The sequence below is a fragment of the Eleutherodactylus coqui genome, chromosome 5 (assembly GCF_035609145.1).
Source record: "Eleutherodactylus coqui strain aEleCoq1 chromosome 5, aEleCoq1.hap1, whole genome shotgun sequence".
Classification (NCBI taxonomy): domain Eukaryota; kingdom Metazoa; phylum Chordata; class Amphibia; order Anura; family Eleutherodactylidae; genus Eleutherodactylus; species Eleutherodactylus coqui.
The window spans coordinates 91,868,067-91,887,123 of NC_089841.1; the positions used below are offsets into that span (position 1 = coordinate 91,868,067).

General features: G+C 43.7%; 1 protein-coding gene across 1 annotated transcript in view; it reads left to right on the plus strand.

The window, feature by feature from the left end:
• The window catches only part of LOC136627617 (proteinase-activated receptor 1-like), a 52,089-nt gene extending 33,260 nt beyond the window's left edge, over window positions 1–18,829 (plus strand). Inside the window, exons 4-5 of the mRNA XM_066602860.1 lie at window positions 14,468–14,521; window positions 16,100–18,829. Coding sequence (XP_066458957.1) covers window positions 14,468–14,521; window positions 16,100–17,079 — 1,034 coding nt within the window. The 3' untranslated portion in view covers window positions 17,080–18,829. The remainder of the gene's footprint in view (window positions 1–14,467; window positions 14,522–16,099) is intronic.
• The last annotated feature ends 228 nt before the right edge of the window (window positions 18,830–19,057 follow it).

The window sequence follows — 19,057 nt, forward strand, 5'->3', positions numbered from 1 at the left end:
ATGGTGAGAATTTTAAAATGGGAAATTGTGGCAAAATGGAAATCACCCCATCTACTTCTAAAGTGTAACAATAATTTCTAAGGACACCGGTACTAACGTCTTATCAAAGTACTAATGAACACTTGTCTGTGAGTGAGTTACATGCTCTGCCCCTGATCACATGACGGTGACATCATCACAGGACCTTCATAAAGTCAGTGAGTTACATGCTCCGCTCTAATCACATGACAGTGACGTCATCACAGGTCCTTCATCGCAGCTACAATTTCACCACAGGGAGCAGCTGAATCACTGGAGCTCTGAGCTCTACCACTGATCATATGATGGTGATGTCATCAGAGGTCCTTTAATATTTTGACCAACTCCAATCGTCATCACAGGTCCTTCAGTGAGTTACAAGTGATGATGTAATTCATTATATTATGAGTGGCGCCACCAGAAACACTGTTATGATAAATAAATAATAACTAGCACTAAACTATTGTGTACAACTAAGCTCTATTATGAACAAGGTGCCTGTTTCTTTTTAATTTTCTCCTTTTTTGCAGGTAATTTTACAATTAATTTTTCAAAAGGAAACCTGGAAGTCGTGCAATATTTTTCCCGAGATTATAGGTGCAGAAGATAATGAATAAATGTATCAAGATTTTTTAAGTCATGTAACTTGAGAACAAAATGTTTGTATTAAAAGTCCTGTGTTGGAAATATTTGCAGTTACCAATTAGAGTCTTCATCAGACACAAGTTGAAGCGTAAGGCCTTTTTATTTTCGCCTTAGGCCTCCCTCACACAGGGCATTTTGTACAGCGTTTAGCACTGCCTTTTCAGCCCAGCGCTAAACGCTGTACAACACTCCCATTCATTTCAATGGGGCTGCTCACACAGGGCTGAAAACGCAGCGCCTTCCAACGCTGCGCTTTGACAGCGATGCAAGTTCTATTTTGGGGCGTTTTCAGCCCTGCGTCGCCCATTAAAATGAACGGGCAGCGGTTTTAGCACTGCTGAAAACGCGGCAACACTTGGTGCCGCGTTTTTGGCAGCGTTAACCGCTCGCTGATTTTCGGGGTGAGGGCTTGTAATAGAAGCCCTCACCCGAAAATCAGTCCCAGCTAGGTAGAGAAAAAAAGAAAGTTAATACTCACCTAGCCGCTGCAGTCCGGGTTGCAGCTACTGGTCTCTGCCGCTGATCCGGGCTTCTCCAACACTCCCAAGTCTATTGCCGTAGGCCAGGTTTGGGAACCCCGCCTCCAGCAATAGAGTGCTGTGATTGGTTATCAGCGCACTCGATGTCCAATCACAGCCCTTCATTCACTGTCTCAGCCAATCAGCGCCGGCAAGCTCTGATTGGCTGAGACAGTCAATGAAGGGCTGTGATTGGGCATCGAGCAAGCGCCGACAACCAATCACAGCACTCTATTGCTGGAGGTGGGGTTCTCAAACCTGGCCTACGGCAATAGACTTGGGAGTGCAGAGGAAGCCCGAATCAGCAGCAGTGCCCAGCGGCCGCGACCTGGACTGCAGCGGCTAGGTGAGTATTGCTTTTTTTTTTCTTTTCAGCATCTTTGGCTGCGTTTTTAGCCGAGCTGAAAACGCAGCCAAAACGCTGGCATAAAGTATGCCAGTGCTGCTGAAACGGGGCGGAATCTGCAGTAACGCAGCGTTGAAAAACGCTGCGTTTCTGCAAACGCCATGTGTGAGGGAGGCCTTACAATGGAATAAAGGTAAATAATGAAGCCAACAGCAGCACTCACATGGATTCTCTCCAGACTAGTCCCAGTTGTTCTACTGCAGATGCAGTGAGGAGCAGGTAGATGCAGCAGCTCAGCTTGGTCCGGATCACGACCTGATAGCCAGTAGAAGTATAATGCAAAGACCAGGCAGCATCAGATGAATTTTCAAACCAACTTCAAATTCTTTATTCCTCCATCAAAGGAAAACCTGTGACGTTTCGGTCACAATCGTGACCTTTCTCAAGCATGGTTAACCAGTACAAAATGAAACATATAAATACACCAACTATACAATGACAAACACAATTCAGGTGTGAACCAACCAGCCCACCATTTAACCCCATGAGTGCATATACATACCTCACAGTGTTGGAGACTGCTCCAAGTCCATGTGGAGACATCCAAGGGCCATGCACGGGTTAAAGGGGGTTGAAACCTACAAAAAATACCTCATACATGGCATCAGGTGATATGTAAATTAACCTCCTCTATCATGAGAAAAACACCATTATTTACTTTGCTATTAAACAACTTGGCTGCTATTATAAAGCCATCATTAACATTATAACGAAGGCTATACATATCTAGAGACTCCATTCAGTCAATGGGTATGTTCATATTGATCCCCCGCAGCGTCACAATCATGCGCATCATAGCGCTCACATAGTGACGTAGGTATACCCATTCAGAACGAACAGCGTCACAATCACGCGCACCATAGCACTCACATAGTGACGTAGGTATACATATTTAGATCGACCAACCCGATCATGTGACGAACAGCCCGATCACGTGACAACCAACGTCGTCACATGTCCAGTGTCACACACGTCACCACGTAGCAAGCCCCACACTCGTAACGGCCGCCCACAAGCAGCCAGCCCACAGCGGGATCCCTCCATCCTTGGTCAGACCAATCGTCAACTCGTATTAACCCCGACGTCAGCCCGTGCATGTCACCATAAGATTTATCATGCACCGAGCCCTGTTTCATTGTTATTGCATTAGGTTTCACTTATTCAAGAAAGAGGATGTGATCATACAAGTCATAATGTTTGACAAGTGACCTATGTAATCACATATACCACTGAACAATCGGTAATGCATATTATTCAACTCCTTGATGTATATTCACATCCATGTTAATAATAATTAGTCAAGAATACAGCTTTCTTTAAGCCTCCCATCTTAGTTATAGAATCATGTTGTTTTCTATTTTTCTAAAAGTACACCAAGATATCAATCAGGACCAAACTATCAAGTTGTAAATATGACAACAGCGCATACTTGTTATAATACCGATCTCTAACTCAGCCCAGATGATAAATTAGTACAATAATCTCACCCGGATAATGAAGATAGGGTATTAAATAGTTCAAGTTTAGATTGGAATATACTTGCATCAATTCAATTTAATGCGACAATAACCCGAACATCAGAATTTGATTTTAAAGGGGCTGTCCCGCGGCAGCAAGTGGGTCTATACACTTCTGTATGGCCATATTAATGCACTTTGTAATGTACATTGTGCATTAATTATGAGCCATACAGAAGTTATAAGAAGTTTTTCACTTACCTGCTCCGTTGCTAGCGTCCTCGTTTCCATGGAGCCGACTAATTTTCGCCGTCTAATGGCCAAATTAGCCGCGCTTGCGCAGTCCGGGTCTTCTTCTTTCCTCAATGGAGCCGCTCGTGCTGGATGCCGGCTCCTTGTAGCTCCGCCCCGTCACGTGCCGATTCCAGCCAATTAGGAGGCTGGAATCGGCAATGGACCGCACAGAAGCCCTGCGGTCCACCGAGGGTGAAGATCCCGGCGGCCATCTTCAGCAGGTAAGTAAGAAGTCACCGGAGCGCGGGGATTCAGGTAAGCACTCTTCTGTGTTCTTTTTTAACCCCTGCATCGGGGTTGTCTCGCGCCGAACGGGTGGTGGTGGGGGGGGGGGGTTGAAAAAAAAAAAAACCTGTTTCGGCGCGGGACAACCCCTTTAAGGGAAAAGGGGAGGGAAGGGGGAAGGGAAGGGAAAGGGGGGAGAAATATAAAAAAAAGGCGGAAAAACCATAAGTCTAATCAATATCGATAAGAGACAAAGACCCTCATTAATAAAGATTTATAAGAATGATTATTTGAATACAATATCAACATCTATTCCCAATAGACGAAAATAGAGTCATCAACAAAAAGCTGCCAAGTGTATTATTTTTATTAGTTGTTTCATTTTTACATCATCTCAATCAACCATACAATAAGGAAAAAATTTTTTCCAAAAAGGAGGACAGAATCCCTGCAGATGTCACCACATGGAAACAGGAACAGTCCAACCACCTGTGAGTACAAAATAAAATAAAATTAAATATACATAGAGTCATTAAAAAAATACATAAAAAATGTATATTCATACATTATACATTCAGTATGTCAATTAAGAACCTATACTGTATCAATATTTTAAAGCTTTTCATATTAGTCACGACCACTTATAGGGGAGAACCTATCCAGCTTCCTATAGAATTGCTACCAACCCAGATCATCTCATATATGGGGTGCCACATGATACTCTATATTAAGCCCCTTAGGTTGCAAAGTGTCTAATGTATATATCCACTTCAGCTCCTTCCTTTTGAGTAGTAGCTCCCTGTCGCCTCTCCTCTCAAGCGGAGGAACATGGTCTATAATCTTGTATCTGAGTTGGCTAACAGAGTGCCTATATTCAAGGAAGTGCTTTACAACAGGTAGATCCTTCGCCTCAGTTCTAATTGTGCTCTTGTGTTTATTTATACGGGAGCGTACATTAGACACTTTGCAACCTAAGGGGCTTAATATAGAGTATCATGTGGCACCCCATATATGAGATGATCTGGGTTGGTAGCAATTCTATAGGAAGCTGGATAGGTTCTCCCCTATAAGTGGTCGTGACTAGAGATGAGCGAGCGTACTCGGAAAAGCACTACTCGCTCGAGTAATTTGCTTTATTCGAGTATCGCTGTGCTCGTCCCTGAAGATTCGGGTACCGGCACGGAGCGGGGAACTGCAGGGGAGAGTGGGGAGGAACGGAGGGGAGATCTTTCTCTCCCTCTCTCCTGCCCGCTCTCCCCTGCTCCCCGCTGCGACTAACCTGTCAGTCGCAGCAGCACCCGAATCTTCAGGGACGAGCACAGCGATACTCGGATAAAGCAAATTACTAGTGCTTTTCCGAGTACGCTCGCTCATCTCTAGTCGTGACTAATATGAAAAGCTTTAAAATATTGATACAGTATAGGTTCTTAATTGACATACTGAATGTATAATGTATGAATATACATTTTTTATGTATTTTTTTAATGACTATGTATATTTAATTTTATTTTATTTTGTACTCACAGGTGGTTGGACTGTTCCTGTTTCCATGTGGTGACATCTGCAGGGATTCTGTCCTCCTTTTTGGAAAATTTTTTTTCCCTTATTGTATGGTTGATTGAGATGATGTAAAAATGAAACAACTAATAAAAATAATACACTTGGCAGCTTTTTGTTGATGACTCTATTTTCGTCTATTGGGAATAGATGTTGATATTGTATTCAAATAATCATTCTTATAAATCTTTATTAATGAGGGTCTTTGTCTCTTATCGATATTGTTTAGACTTATGGTTTTTCCGCCTTTTTTTTATATTTCTCCCCCCTTTCCCTTCCCTTCCCCCTTCCCTCCCCTTTTCCCTTAAAATCAAATTCTGACGTTCGGGTTATTGTCGCATTAAATTGAATTGATGCAAGTATATTCCAATCTAAACTTGAACTATTTAATACCCTAACTTCATTATCCGGGTGAGATTATTGTACTAATTTATCATCTGGGCTGAGTTAGAGATCGGTATTATAACAAGTATGCGCTGTTGTCATATTTACAACTTGATAGTTTGGTCCTGATTGATATCTTGGTGTACTTTTAGAAAAATAGAAAACAACATGATTCTATAACTAAGATGGGAGGCTTAAAGAAAGCTGTATTCTTGACTAATTATTATTAACATGGATGTGAATATACATCAAGGAGTTGAATAATATGCATTACCGATTGTTCAGTGGTATATGTGATTACATAGGTCACTTGTCAAACATTATGACTTGTATGATCACATCCTCTTTCTTGAATAAGTGAAACCTAATGCAATAACAATGAAACAGGGCTCGGTGCATGATAAATCTTATGGTGACATGCACGGGCTGACGTCGGGGTTAATACGAGTTGACGATTGGTCTGACCAAGGATGGAGGGATCCCGCTGTGGGCTGGCTGCTTGTGGGCGGCCGTTACGAGTGTGGGGCTCGCTACGTGGTGACGTGTGCGACACTGGACACGTGACGACGTTGGTTGTCACGTGATCGGGCTGTTCATCACATTATCGGGTTGGTCGATCTAAATATATATACCTACGTCACTATGTGAGCGCTATGGTGCGCGTGATTGTGACGCTGTTCGTTCTGAATGGGTATACCTACGTCACTATGTGAGCGCTATGATGCGCATGATTGTGACGCTGCGGGGGATCAATATGAACATACCCATTGACTGAATGGAGTCTCTAGATATGTATAGCCTTCGTTATAATGTTAATGATGGCTTTATAATAGCAGCCAAGTTGTTTAATAGCAAAGTAAATAATGGTGTTTTTCTCATCATAGAGGAGGTTAATTTACATATCACCTGATGCCATGTATGAGGTATTTTTTGTAGGTTTCAACCCCCTTTAACCCGTGCATGGCCCTTGGATGTCTCCACATGGACTTGGAGCAGTCTCCAACACTGTGAGGTATGTATATGCACTCATGGGGTTAAATGGTGGGCTGGTTGGTTCACACCTGAATTGTGTTTGTCATTGTATAGTTGGTGTATTTATATGTGTCATTTTGTACTGGTTAACCATGCTTGAGAAAGGTCACGATTGTGACCGAAACGTCGCAGGAATAAAGAATTTGAAGTTGGTTTGAAAATTCATCTGATGCTGCTGGTCTTTGCATTATACTTACAATGGAATAAAGACCCATTTAGACACAACGATTATTGCTCAAAATTCGTTCGAATGCCATGTGAGCGATAATCGTTGAGTGTAGCTGCACTTACATCGTGCAGCGCGCTGAAAGACAACGATGAGCCTTAGCAGGGATTCACAGGGGGATACAGCTGATACTATTGTTTCAGCTGTATCCCGCTCCCTGATAACAGGCTGGGTATGAAGAACAGAGCGGCCCAGCTCCGCTCTCCATACCTGGCACGGAGCGCTCGGCTGTATAACAGCCGGGCGCTCTGTGCAGAAAACACCTGGATGCAGAAGACAAGCGGGGACACCCCGCTTGTCTTCTGCATCCTCCGCTCCGGACGCTCGGCTGTATAACAGCCGAGCACTCGGAGTGGGGAAACAGCTGTATGCAGAAGACAAGCAGGAACACCCTGCTTGTCTTCTGCGTCCTCCGCTGGCAGTGCAAGGTGATCGCTCATCTTGAGCAATCATCTTGCACTGTAAATGACACAACAATGAACGCTCAAAAGTCGCTTGAGCGACATCTTTTGAGCGATTATCGTTGTGTCTAAATGGGCCTTAAGATAAGGGGTCTAAAGGTTGTTTCTCCAGACACACTAACCTTACCATGAAATGCCTCCTTATCAAAAAAACATTATTGAAGAAGGTCAGTGGCTTACAGACTAAATACACATTAGGAAAACTAAATAATGATGTCATATTGTATAGTATTGCATTTGATCTATATATGTATAAAATTATTCCAACATCCTGAAATGCAAGTTTTAAAAATAAATGGTACCCCTCCCAACCCCCCAACATTTGTGTTGTTGTACCTAGTGCACATTAACCCCTTCAACACAAGAGCAGCCTAGAGGTGTTTAGGATCTGCAAAGATTTTTTTTCCCCATTTTGGTGTATTATTTCTCTAAAATGGCTCGGTCAGACAAGCGTCTTTTTCGTGCACGCAAAAAGAGCACTTCTAAAAGAACCAATGGGTTCCTATAGAAGAGCTCACATGAGAGAATGAAGGCAAAACGTTGTGCACCTAACAAAGATAGAGCCTGACCTTTCCTTGATGCGTGATGTGCAGTAGTTTCCATTGACTCCTATGGGAGCAGGAGTTTTTGGAAACTCCAGCGTAGGGAATAGATTCCCCGCTGCTTAAAGCAGGACATTTAAAACCTGCTGCCCAGAAGCACATTTTAAATGTCCTGCTGTAAAGTCCTGTTAGTCCCCGCGGGGATGAGGGCATTCCCCGAGGGTTCGGTTAATCCCCACGGGGACTGACAGGAGTTTACAATGGGACATTTAAAATGTGCTTCTGGGCAGCATCTTTTAAATGCCCTGCTGTAAGCAGCAGGGTATTCCTCCAGCCCCACTGCTGGGTAATTCCCCAGCAGCAGAGGAACAGTAGGGACTCCCTCCCCCTCTTTCTCCACGGGATTTCCCTATAGCGGGTAGAGAGAGGGGGCGGGGTTACAGGGCTTTCCCCATGGGCTTCCCCGAAAGTGTGAGAGAAGGGGGTGGGACTAGAGAGATCTACCCTCTAGTCCCACCCCATCTATATTTGCTATAGGAATTCTCCATGAGAAGTCCTTCAGCCCTGCCCACCCTCTGTGCACTATGGGGATATCCTCGGGGAACCCCATAGCAGGGAGAATGGAGCTATGGGGGATTAACCCACAGCCCCGATCTGTCTCTCCCTGATATGGGTTGATCCCTTATAGCTCCGCTCTCTCTTCCTGCTATGGGAAAATGCCGAAGCCCTGTGGAGCTTCTTTGCTCTCTCCTCCTGGAGCAGCTGTGCTTTTTAAAGCACAGCTGCTCCAGTGAATGGGCGATTTTCATGAGCATAAAGACTGGGTCTTCTGCATATGAAACTTTGCCCAATCACACGATTTTGACACATGCGAGCGGCGATCTTTTTTTTTGCGCACCTAATTGGTACTCAAAAAAACGCCTGTCTGACCGATGTCTAAATGTAAGCTTCACATCAGTCTAAAATACAGTTGTATGGTCAGAATTTCAAAATGGGAAATTGACAAAATGAAAATTGCCCCACTAACTTCTAAAGTCAACAATAACTTCTAAGGGAACTTGCAGGGGTGTAGCTAAAGGCTCATGGGTCCGGGTGCAAAAGTTTATCTTGGGGCCCCCCAAGTTCTCTTAACCCCTTAATGCAGTGTGGTAACTTGAAGCTTTTGGGCCCCAATGCAAAACCTGTAACAGGGCTCCCAACTATAATGCTTTATTCATAGCACAGGGCTCCCTATTTGGAAAAGAAAGGCCTTATGGGCAACCTAAGGCTCCTGGGCCCAGAGGCAACTGCATCCCTTGCATCCACTAACAGCAACAGACGACCGACGCGACCACAAAGACGAGGCTCATTCGCACAACAATCAAGGAGACGTGGGAGACCAACACAACCTGCCGGTTTTTTAGAACAACCGATCTCTCAATACTTCCTGAGAGGGAGGAGAGATCAGTGATTAGAAAAGTAACTAATAGATCTAGAACTGGTAGGAAACCACCACATTACCAACCCACCACCCCTCTGGGCTCTAACGTAGTGGGGATCACACCTACAAACAAACTACAGGTGGTGAATCTGTCAGACCACCACCTCACCCTGGACGAAAAACGAGTTTTGGAGAGGGGGCTGTCCTTCGTCCCCATGACGCAATATAACCCGTTCGTGTGGGCGAAGGACATCTCCCTCTTCACTCGGAAGTTGAGGTGGCATAAATACTTCAGCACTAAAAACCGAGAACGCGCTAAAGAACTGGGGCTCGCTGTCACAGACCTACCTGGCCTGGACACACTTCAAGCCCTGGAGGAAGAAAACATGAGAGAAACAGGAACCGGTCCCTTTACGGACCTTAAGGCACCTAACACCTCAAATCCTCCGGCTTGTCCATGTCCAGAGATTGATATTTTTGAGCGCCTAGTTACAGCGGACCTGAAGATTATTAAGCCCCACAAAAAATGCCCCAACTTATCGCAAGGGGAGAGTGAAGCACTACAAAGACTCAAAGCAAATGAAGGTCTAATAATTAAACCAGCGGATAAGGGGGGTAATGTCGTTGTCATGAACAGGGACGAATATAAACAGATGTGTCACCATCTGCTTGGTGATCCTGCTACGTATAAAGTTCTTACTACGGATCCGACAATACATTTCCAGAGGGAACTAAGGGAACTCCTCTACAAGGCCCGAGAGACAGAATGCATCGATAGAAATGAATTCACATATATGAATCCAACACACCCAATTGTGGCCACTTTCTACGCCTTACCTAAGGTCCACAAAGGGACGAACCCCCTGCGTGGTAGACCCATTGTGTCTGGCATTGGGAACCTTACACAGAACATGAGTACCTACGTAGACGAGATACTACGTCCCTTTGTAACATCCCTTAGATCCCATGTTAGAGATACCATGGATGTTCTCCAAATCATTGATGGGATTTCTGTCGACTCTGGCACACTCCTCGCCACACTTGATGTGGAATCTTTGTACAGTTCCATCCCCCATGAGGGAGGTTTAATGGCCACACGGTTCTTTCTGGAACAGAGGGGGACACAGTTTCTGCAACATAATCAGTGCGTTTTGAATTTTCTATCATTTATTTTGACCCACAATTTCTTTCTGTTCGATACCCAGTACTTCCACCAGCTCAGGGGGACGGCGATGGGGACATCTTGTGCCCCATCGTACGCCAATCTCTACCTGGGCTGGTGGGAGGAAAAGTACATATACCCAAATGAAGAATGGTCTGAAAACATCACCCTCTGGTTGCGCTTTATTGATGATATCTTGGTCTTCTGGAGAGGTTCTGAGGTATCCTTCCATAGATTCATTGAAACACTTAATACCAATAATTTAAATCTCAAACTCACCTCGGAAATCAATAGCGAATCAATTACCTTCCTTGACTTATTGATTCAGAAAAATATCGATGGATCAATTACATCGACACTGCATCGTAAAGCAACGGCTACGAATAGCCTCCTTAAATGGGATAGTTACCACCCCTTTACCTTAAAGAAAGGAATCCCAAAAGGGCAGTTCCTCAGAGTTAAACGGAACTGCTCGAGGGAGCAAGATTTCCAGAGAGAGAGCGAAGTACTGAAGCAACGTTTCTTGGAGAGAGACTACCCAAGCAATATAATTGAAGACGCACTGAAACATGCAGAACTACAGCCGAGACGAGATCTCTTAGTCCCTAGACAACGCAACAACCCGAGATCCTCAAGGATCATCGGGACCTTCGATACAGGAACGAGAGAGGTTCGGCACATCCTGGAACACTACTGGACCATCCTCTCCAATGACCCTGACCTAAGAGACATTATACCAACATACCCGATGATAACATTCCGGAGGGGTCATAACCTCAGGGATCATCTTGTCAAGAGCCATCTAACCCCTTGTCTAAAGGAAAACTGGTTGGGCAGCCTAAAACCATGTGGGACATTTCCCTGCCATGACTGTGAGGCGTGTACCTTTATACTGAAGAGCAAGACGTTCACAAGTGCCAATACCAACAGAACCTACTCCAACAGGAGTTTCATTAACTGTAAAACACGAAATATCGTCTATATGGCGTCTTGCCCGTGCCCCAGGAACTACGTCGGTATGACTATTCAGGAATTCCGGCGTCGTATCCTGGGGCATGTGGGGAATATTCGACGCCGGGAAAAAACACCATTGGCAGACCACTTCCTAGAAGTACATAATGGCAATCTGGCTGATTTGAAATTCCAGGGAATTGAAAACCTACGAACGAACGCCAGACGGGGCAACATTGACAAGATGCTCCTCAGAAAAGAGGCGGCCTGGATCTTTAGGTTAAATACGGTAACCCCTGCGGGCCTAAACGCGACCCTAAACTTCAATTGCTTCCTCTAGACTCGGTATCGCTGATGCGTGATTCTCAACTTCTTCTTAAATTGATAGCTTCTTCTGCATTTTCTTGTTACTCCTGACATATGTCGGATTCACAAATTCCCGCCCTATCGTGGGTTAAATAGGGGATCATTTCCATATATTTCTGGCATCTCCCAGAACAATATGCGATAATTCTCTCGCACGTTGTCCTCGGCTATGATAGTCTCCCCGCCTGACTTTGATTGGCATACTGGTAGTGATATATTTTGCTGTTGTACATTGATTCCCCCTACCTATATGCATAAACTACAACTCTGACCATTATAATTTATTAATTTGGGGTATACATACTTGATATAACTAACATCCCAGAAACTATCACTATATGGGAAATATATATACTTTGGGCTCCCTACCATGAGTAGTCCGTTACTCATAGCAACCTGATGCAGACTTCATCATCATTGCCCCTCCCAAGGAGGCTAATTCCGGACATCACAATCTTTATTATTTCTTGGATCTGAACGGTGCCCCATTTGCTACCGGTTTTACATACCGAGCATTTGGGGGCGGAGAGACAGCAGTGCAATGATTCCCACGCTGCCTGTGTCATTAATATACCTCTTACTTGCATACTCCACCCACGGATTCAGTTTTCCAATGACTACATCGCGCTGCCGCCCCCTCGGGTAAGCGGTGTGTATGGAGCGCGATGACGTCATTCCGCAACGGAGGATGCGTTCCAGCGTGGAACGCGGAAGCGCCATTGCACTGTTCGTGGAGGCAGCGACAGAGTGGGTAAACCACTCCCAGGCTGCCTGAGTGACTCACCTCTCCCAGTACCGGCTCCGCCCACTGACACAGCTTCCAATTGATGACATCGTGGTGCCGTCCTCCCGTCCAATGGGGGCGTACGGTGCGTGATGACGTCACCAGGCAACGTTGCATGCGTTCCAGCATGGAACGCGGAAGTGCTGTATGTTTGCCTGTGCTGCCGATCGTAGCCTCATATCTAGGAATCGTCAGGTTACTTCAGATGCACGGTCAGCAGCGCTATGATCCGGACTACAATGTGCACTATGACAGGTGACACAGGCAGTATGGTGATGGATGGAGTGCACTGCCATTTACCCTGATAAGTGCAAATCCGCCCCACAAGGGAACCCATTGGCTAATTACTGACAGGCCCCCGGAAATAGGAGGAGCTATATCCCTTTTTAATCCCTGCTGTGAGCTCTGGGACTTCATTGCCAGCCGCTCACCATCAGAGCCGCAGGCACTATACCTCTTCTCCTCTCTTCCTCCCGCAACTTACCTCCCCTTACTAGTAGGGCTGCGCAGCCCTGTTCGGCATCTGGGGCAGCACTACTTACCTATTTTTGGGCGCCTTGGATGATTGATCCAACCCTATTAGACTACCCCTTACAGGCTAAAGGCTGTAATAGGGTATCGGTCCAGCACCTATAGACTTGGACATACGGGTCTATTCGTCTAGTTCTTTACTTTTGGGGCACGATTCATATTGCGCCTTTGAAGGAATTGTCTCTGGAGATTCCTTCTGAGAACGGGGAGCTGAGATATCTAATTTTCTCCTACTTGCCGTGAGACTTATATATGCCAATTGGTCTCAGTGCAATTAGTAAAGTTGCTAGCCATATACCTATAGGCTACCATCGGTCCGTCTGCTATTTTATCTAGCAAAGTGACCTTTCACACTAAGTCTCTGAACCGAGACGGGGGAAGCAATAGGAGGAGAACTTTGTCTTATTTCCTTCTAATAGAAACTAGGACTACCAACAAGGGTCTTATTTACTATAATAGGATTCATAGGGATTATTACACAGATTTAAGGGCGATTCTCGGCCCTGCTCCTGAAGAACCGCCCCAGACAGGGACGGAGAAACGCGTTGAGCCAATACCCTATCCCTAAAGGAAATTAACTTTGTAATAGAGCTAATATCTGAACGAAGAGCCACTGAAGTGATCACTTACCTCTGGAGCGATTATCCCGCTACTTTCAACTGATGAACGCTTGAGTGATCACTGAGTGACTATTCGAAATATGTACACTAAACACTTGAGCAGTCACTCACTGTGTGATATCAATACACAACTCTGAGCTAATACGTTAAAAAGTGTTGAAACACTGAAAAACACCCCAGTAGCCACCTACCTGCTGAGCAACTATCTCACTCTCAAGACATGAAATGAATGCTGGAGTGTTTATTTGACTACTCGGTTATTAACGTTGGAACACTTACACTAATATCTGAGTGATTATCCACTGTGGGGAATAATTCCTCCAACATGAACGTTGAAATATACGTACCATGAGTGACGATTTATTTAGTATGGTGTAACATATACCTCTGATTAACCATATAATCCTTATTGAAAATAGCGATAATAATGGTCGAGGGGTTTCCAACTATGAACTATTAACAGATACGTTAGACCTGAAACCTAATATCTTTTTGACCTACTTCCTATTGTGACATCTCGCTATAAACCAGTGACCCAGTCCCCTAATTTTGTCAATAGGGGTTAACCCGACTGGATACTCGAGGGGAATTGAGACCCTCACTCCATCTGGTCACTGAGTCACACAGTATGATCCATGTTGTCAGTCCACGTCTGTTAGTGTTTGTTATATGATTTATGTGGCCCTAATTTTAAACAAGTCATTAATAAAAGTTATTCATTTTAATTTTGTCTATATCTGTGAAGGGCTTGCATCCACTATAGTTTCGCCAGTGGACACCGGTACTATGGTCTTATACTAATCTAACATGCACAACTAGTCTCTATTATGAACAAGGCTACTTTTTTTATATTCTGTTTTTTTTTCAGGTAACATTCCAAAGACAAGGCGATATTCTCTTATCATGAGTATAAAGACACAAGGTAATAAATAAATTTATCAAAATTTTTTAAATCATGTAACTTGAGAACAAAATTTTTGTATTAAAAGTCATGATATCCAAGTTTTAAAAAACAAAATAAATATTTGTATGGTTGTACCTAGTTCAAATTAACACCTTCAACACAGGAGCCTAGAAATGTTCAGGATCCACAAACATAATTTGTTCCCCATATGGTGCAATATTTCTCTATAAATATAAGCTTCCCATCAGTGTAAAATATAGTTGTATGATCAAAATTTCAACATAGGAAGCTGAAAAAATGAAATATGCCCTATCTACCACGAAGACTATGTTCACATCTATTTTAGGAGCCTTTTTTCGGTGTTTCCGTTGCAGATCCGGCACAAAATGCAGAAAGAAAAGGTCCTGCATGAAGGACTTTTTCATCAAATAAAATGCTGGATAGCTGAATGGGAGACAAAAAAGGTCACCATTTTAGTCAATGGGGGCTGTTTGGCCAAGGGATTCCCCTGAGGCCTCAGACAGGCGTTTTTTTCACGCGATTTGCGGATCGCATGACGGATGCGCATCCGCAAATCGCATGACCGGGGCCGATGATTCGCCGAAAAATCTGCAGCTAGCAGCGTTTTCGGCGAAACGGGCCCGATCAAAGAAGCACTGTCAGCTGTTCGCCTATTGAATTCAATGGAGCCGGCAACACAGCCAGCTCCATTGAAAGCAATGGGCTGCCGGCGAGCACTGGATGAATTTTCGGGAAGGGCTTTAAAATATAAGCCCTTCCCTGAAAAGCATCCTGAAATGTGTAAAAATAAAAAAAAAATTATACTCACCTTTTCCCTGCAGCCGGAGTTCAGCCGCGGCCGGCCGGCAGTTCTCCTGAACTGCTGTGCAGTATTCAGCAGGCGAGGATTTAAAATCCCCACCTGCTGAATGGGCTGCCTCTGATTGGTCACAGCCCTCACCAATCAGAGGCAGCTCTCACTCACCCATTCATGAATTCATGAATGGGTGAGTGAGTGCTGCCTCTGATTGGCTGAGCGCAGGAACCAATCAGAGGCAGCTCTCAGCTGTCATTCAATAGCTGAGAGCTGCCTCTGATTGGTCCCTGCGCCCAGCGCTTGCCGGCAGCCCATTGTCTTGCCGGCTGTATTGCCGGCTCCATTGACTTCAATGGGAGAACATTGTTCTTCTCTGCCACAGTTGTGGCACAGCTGTGGCAGAGGATAAGAATCTTAGTATATGTTCTCAATGGGGTCGGCGCTGCTGCCACCGGCCCCATTGAGCGCATATACAAGCAACGATTTGCTCAGAACGCAGTTACATGCGTTCGGCGAATCGGCGTGTCCTAAAATTATCGGCACATCCGCATTAAAAACGGACATGTGACCGATCCCATTGCTTTGCATTGGGTCTATAAATCTGCAGATCGCAAGCGCCTCTGCAATTCGGACCTAAAAACGTCCATGTGACCGAGGCCTAAGTTGAAAAATCCCATTATTGGGTTTATCTATAACTAGATCTGTATTTATCCTGCACAATGTAATCTTTTAAAACTGTAAACAATTATTTCTCTCTTTTTCAATATCAAACATTTTAGATAATACTAACTTCTACCTCTCCAGTCCGTGGTTGACCAAGTTCATCCCATCGGTCTACACTGTGGTGTTCATTGTCGCTCTGCCTCTAAATCTAATGGCAATTCTAATGTTTGTATTGAAGATAAGAATCAAGACGCCGGCAATAGTATATATGCTGAACTTGGCGACAGCTGATCTGCTCTTTGTCGCTGTGTTGCCTCTCAATATTGTCTACAGATTCTCTGGAAACAACTGGCAAATTGGGGATGGCATGTGTCGAATTGTCACTGCGACATTTTACTGTAACATGTACTGCTCCATCCTGCTCATGATGAGTATAAGTGTGGACAAATACATGGCTGTAGTGTTTCCAATACGTTCTCTTACCTGGCGCTCAAAGAGACGGGCATGGCTAGTATGTGGCTTCATCTGGCTTGTATCCATGGCTGGCACTGGTCCTCTTCTGCTCAACAAGCAAACTGACGACATAGAATCACTGAATATTACAACTTGCCATGATGTGCTGGAATTAGAAGACCAACGGAACTTCTACATGTACTACTTTACCACCTTTTCTACAATTTTTTGCTTGTTACCGTTGATTATTACCGTCTTCTGTTACAGTGAAATTGTCCGAACCTTAAGTAAAAGCTCCAAGGACATTAAAAGTTGTTCTAAGAAGACAAGAGCTATTCTCTTAACCATTCTAGTCCTTTCTGTGTTCATTATTTGCTTTGCTCCTACAAATATCATCTTATTAATGCATTATCTGGGCTTCAGTCATAGATATTCTGATTCTTTATATATTGCATATCTACTTTGTGCCTGCATCAGCAGCATAAGTAATTGTCTTGATCCTTTAATGTATTACTATGTGTCATCTAGGTATCGGAATTATATATATAGTTTATTATGTTACAAGATGTCTGATGAACTACAAGTGCAACACCAGATCCAAACATCCAAACAATCATATACAGAAAGTTCATTCAGTAACTAAAAGAAGTTTAACATGGGACTACAAGTATTTGCTGTGTAAATTTTGATAATGATTATAGGGAACTAAATGTGGTATTAGAATGTTCACATTCAGTGTCCAAGTCCATGCCCACAAACTACTGCATGGGTTTCCTTCATTTTCAGAATATACTAAATATGGAGGAGAATGTATAGTTTTACTATAATACCTGTAGTGCATGACCACTGCCCTGTAAAAGGGGTTTAGTACAGCAGCTGTGACTAGTGTGCAAGTAACTGAATAGGACAAAAGGGAGTAGCATTGAGAGTACCCTGCTAGCCAATCAACAACTCAGAGGATGTTCCCACTAATGCTGATTGGCTAAGAGCAGCTGACAGCCATTACTCTCCTCACACTGCTGCTCCTTCATATCCTTTCAAGTTGAAAGCTTGTACAATATAAAATGTTGTATTTTGAACATGGCCCAGACACAAAGCCATGAAGTAAAAGTAACATATTGTACAGTATTCTACGTTTAGTTTTTCAGCTATGTAAATAAAACAATATAGGAATGATATTGTAAATGACAGAGTGCAATGTTATCTCACATAAACATTGGACACATCCGTCTCACTGCTTTCCAATGACATAACAACCATGCATCTACTATGGAGCCCAGAGGGGGGTCGGAGCAGAAACATTTCCTCTGCTTGCCTCTACTCAGTCAGTGTTTCCTAACGGGCACAACTACAGGAGAAACTTGCTACACAGAGATTTTTAAAGTTCTGATTGAGTTCAATAACAGCTTTAATGGAAATTGCAGACAAGCCATGGTTTTATCATCTACTATGTGCAGGCAAGAAGTGGATTTGGGTATTTATGGGGCACGTTTAAAGGGGTTGTCCGATTTATAGATCCTGTGTAAAATGCATTCACCTTGCAGTAACATAATAAGCTTGTACTCCTCCTTCTCTACTCCCGCTGTGTACCAAAGCTCCTCTCCGTCCTCCACTCTTTTGCTTGTTTACAGCCTGAGCTCTGTTATTGGTTGCAGCACCTATGACGTCCCATAAATAGTTTGGGGGAACCTGTAGACGTGATGTCAAAAGGGAGACTTGTACCAGTGCTGTGGGACACAGCGGGAGCGGGAAGAGATAAGTATAAGCCTATTTGTTATTTTATTACACGGTGACTGCATTTTACACAGGAGCTATCACTCAGAGACCCCCTTCAATGAAAACTGGTGTTTTAAATGCTGGTCTTAGATAAGCGATCATGGAGTAAGTTGTGCTGAATAAAAGCCTCTTATTACATTTGACACATTTTGGGCCAACCATGTGCCACTTAATCAAATGGCTTTCTTGTACACAGAGAATGTCGGCATGGGCATTTATGCAGTATTTAAAAGCTTTAGAGCGTTTCTAAGGGCAATTAATGAGTTGCACATAATGTGAAATAATTGTCAGTGCCATGAGGAATTATTGATTATTGTTATATCCTTAGAGAACGGCTCTACGAGAGGAGAGGAAAAGGCAAGAAAAAGATAGGGGAGGTGGCGAAATGGCCAATAAAACAAATTAACATAACAGTTTTAATTATAACTACAATTATAACTACAGCCATAACCATAATCGTGGTATTAGCTATGTTAGTTGTCATCACAGCTGGTAGTTTTGAAGATGATTTGGCACAACAGCACTAGAGGGGACCATATTGTAAACATCATATGAAAGAAAAAAGGAAACTCTGAGTGGGAGTGGGGAGGAGAGGGGAGAATAGGAAGAGGGAGAGAGACACACAGAGAAAGAAAAGGAGGGGATATGGTAAAAAACTAAAATTAACATCTGTAAGTATACTTAATTTTAGAAAACCTTAAAGAATTAGACATTCTTTCAATATTATCTTGTCTCAGAGAAAAAGCCTTTTGTGGGAATTTTAAAGTCCTATGTCAATTTATGGTATAATAATATTGTAAAACTTAGATAAGTTGGTCCCAGTCCAATCAACCATAGTTTCTTCT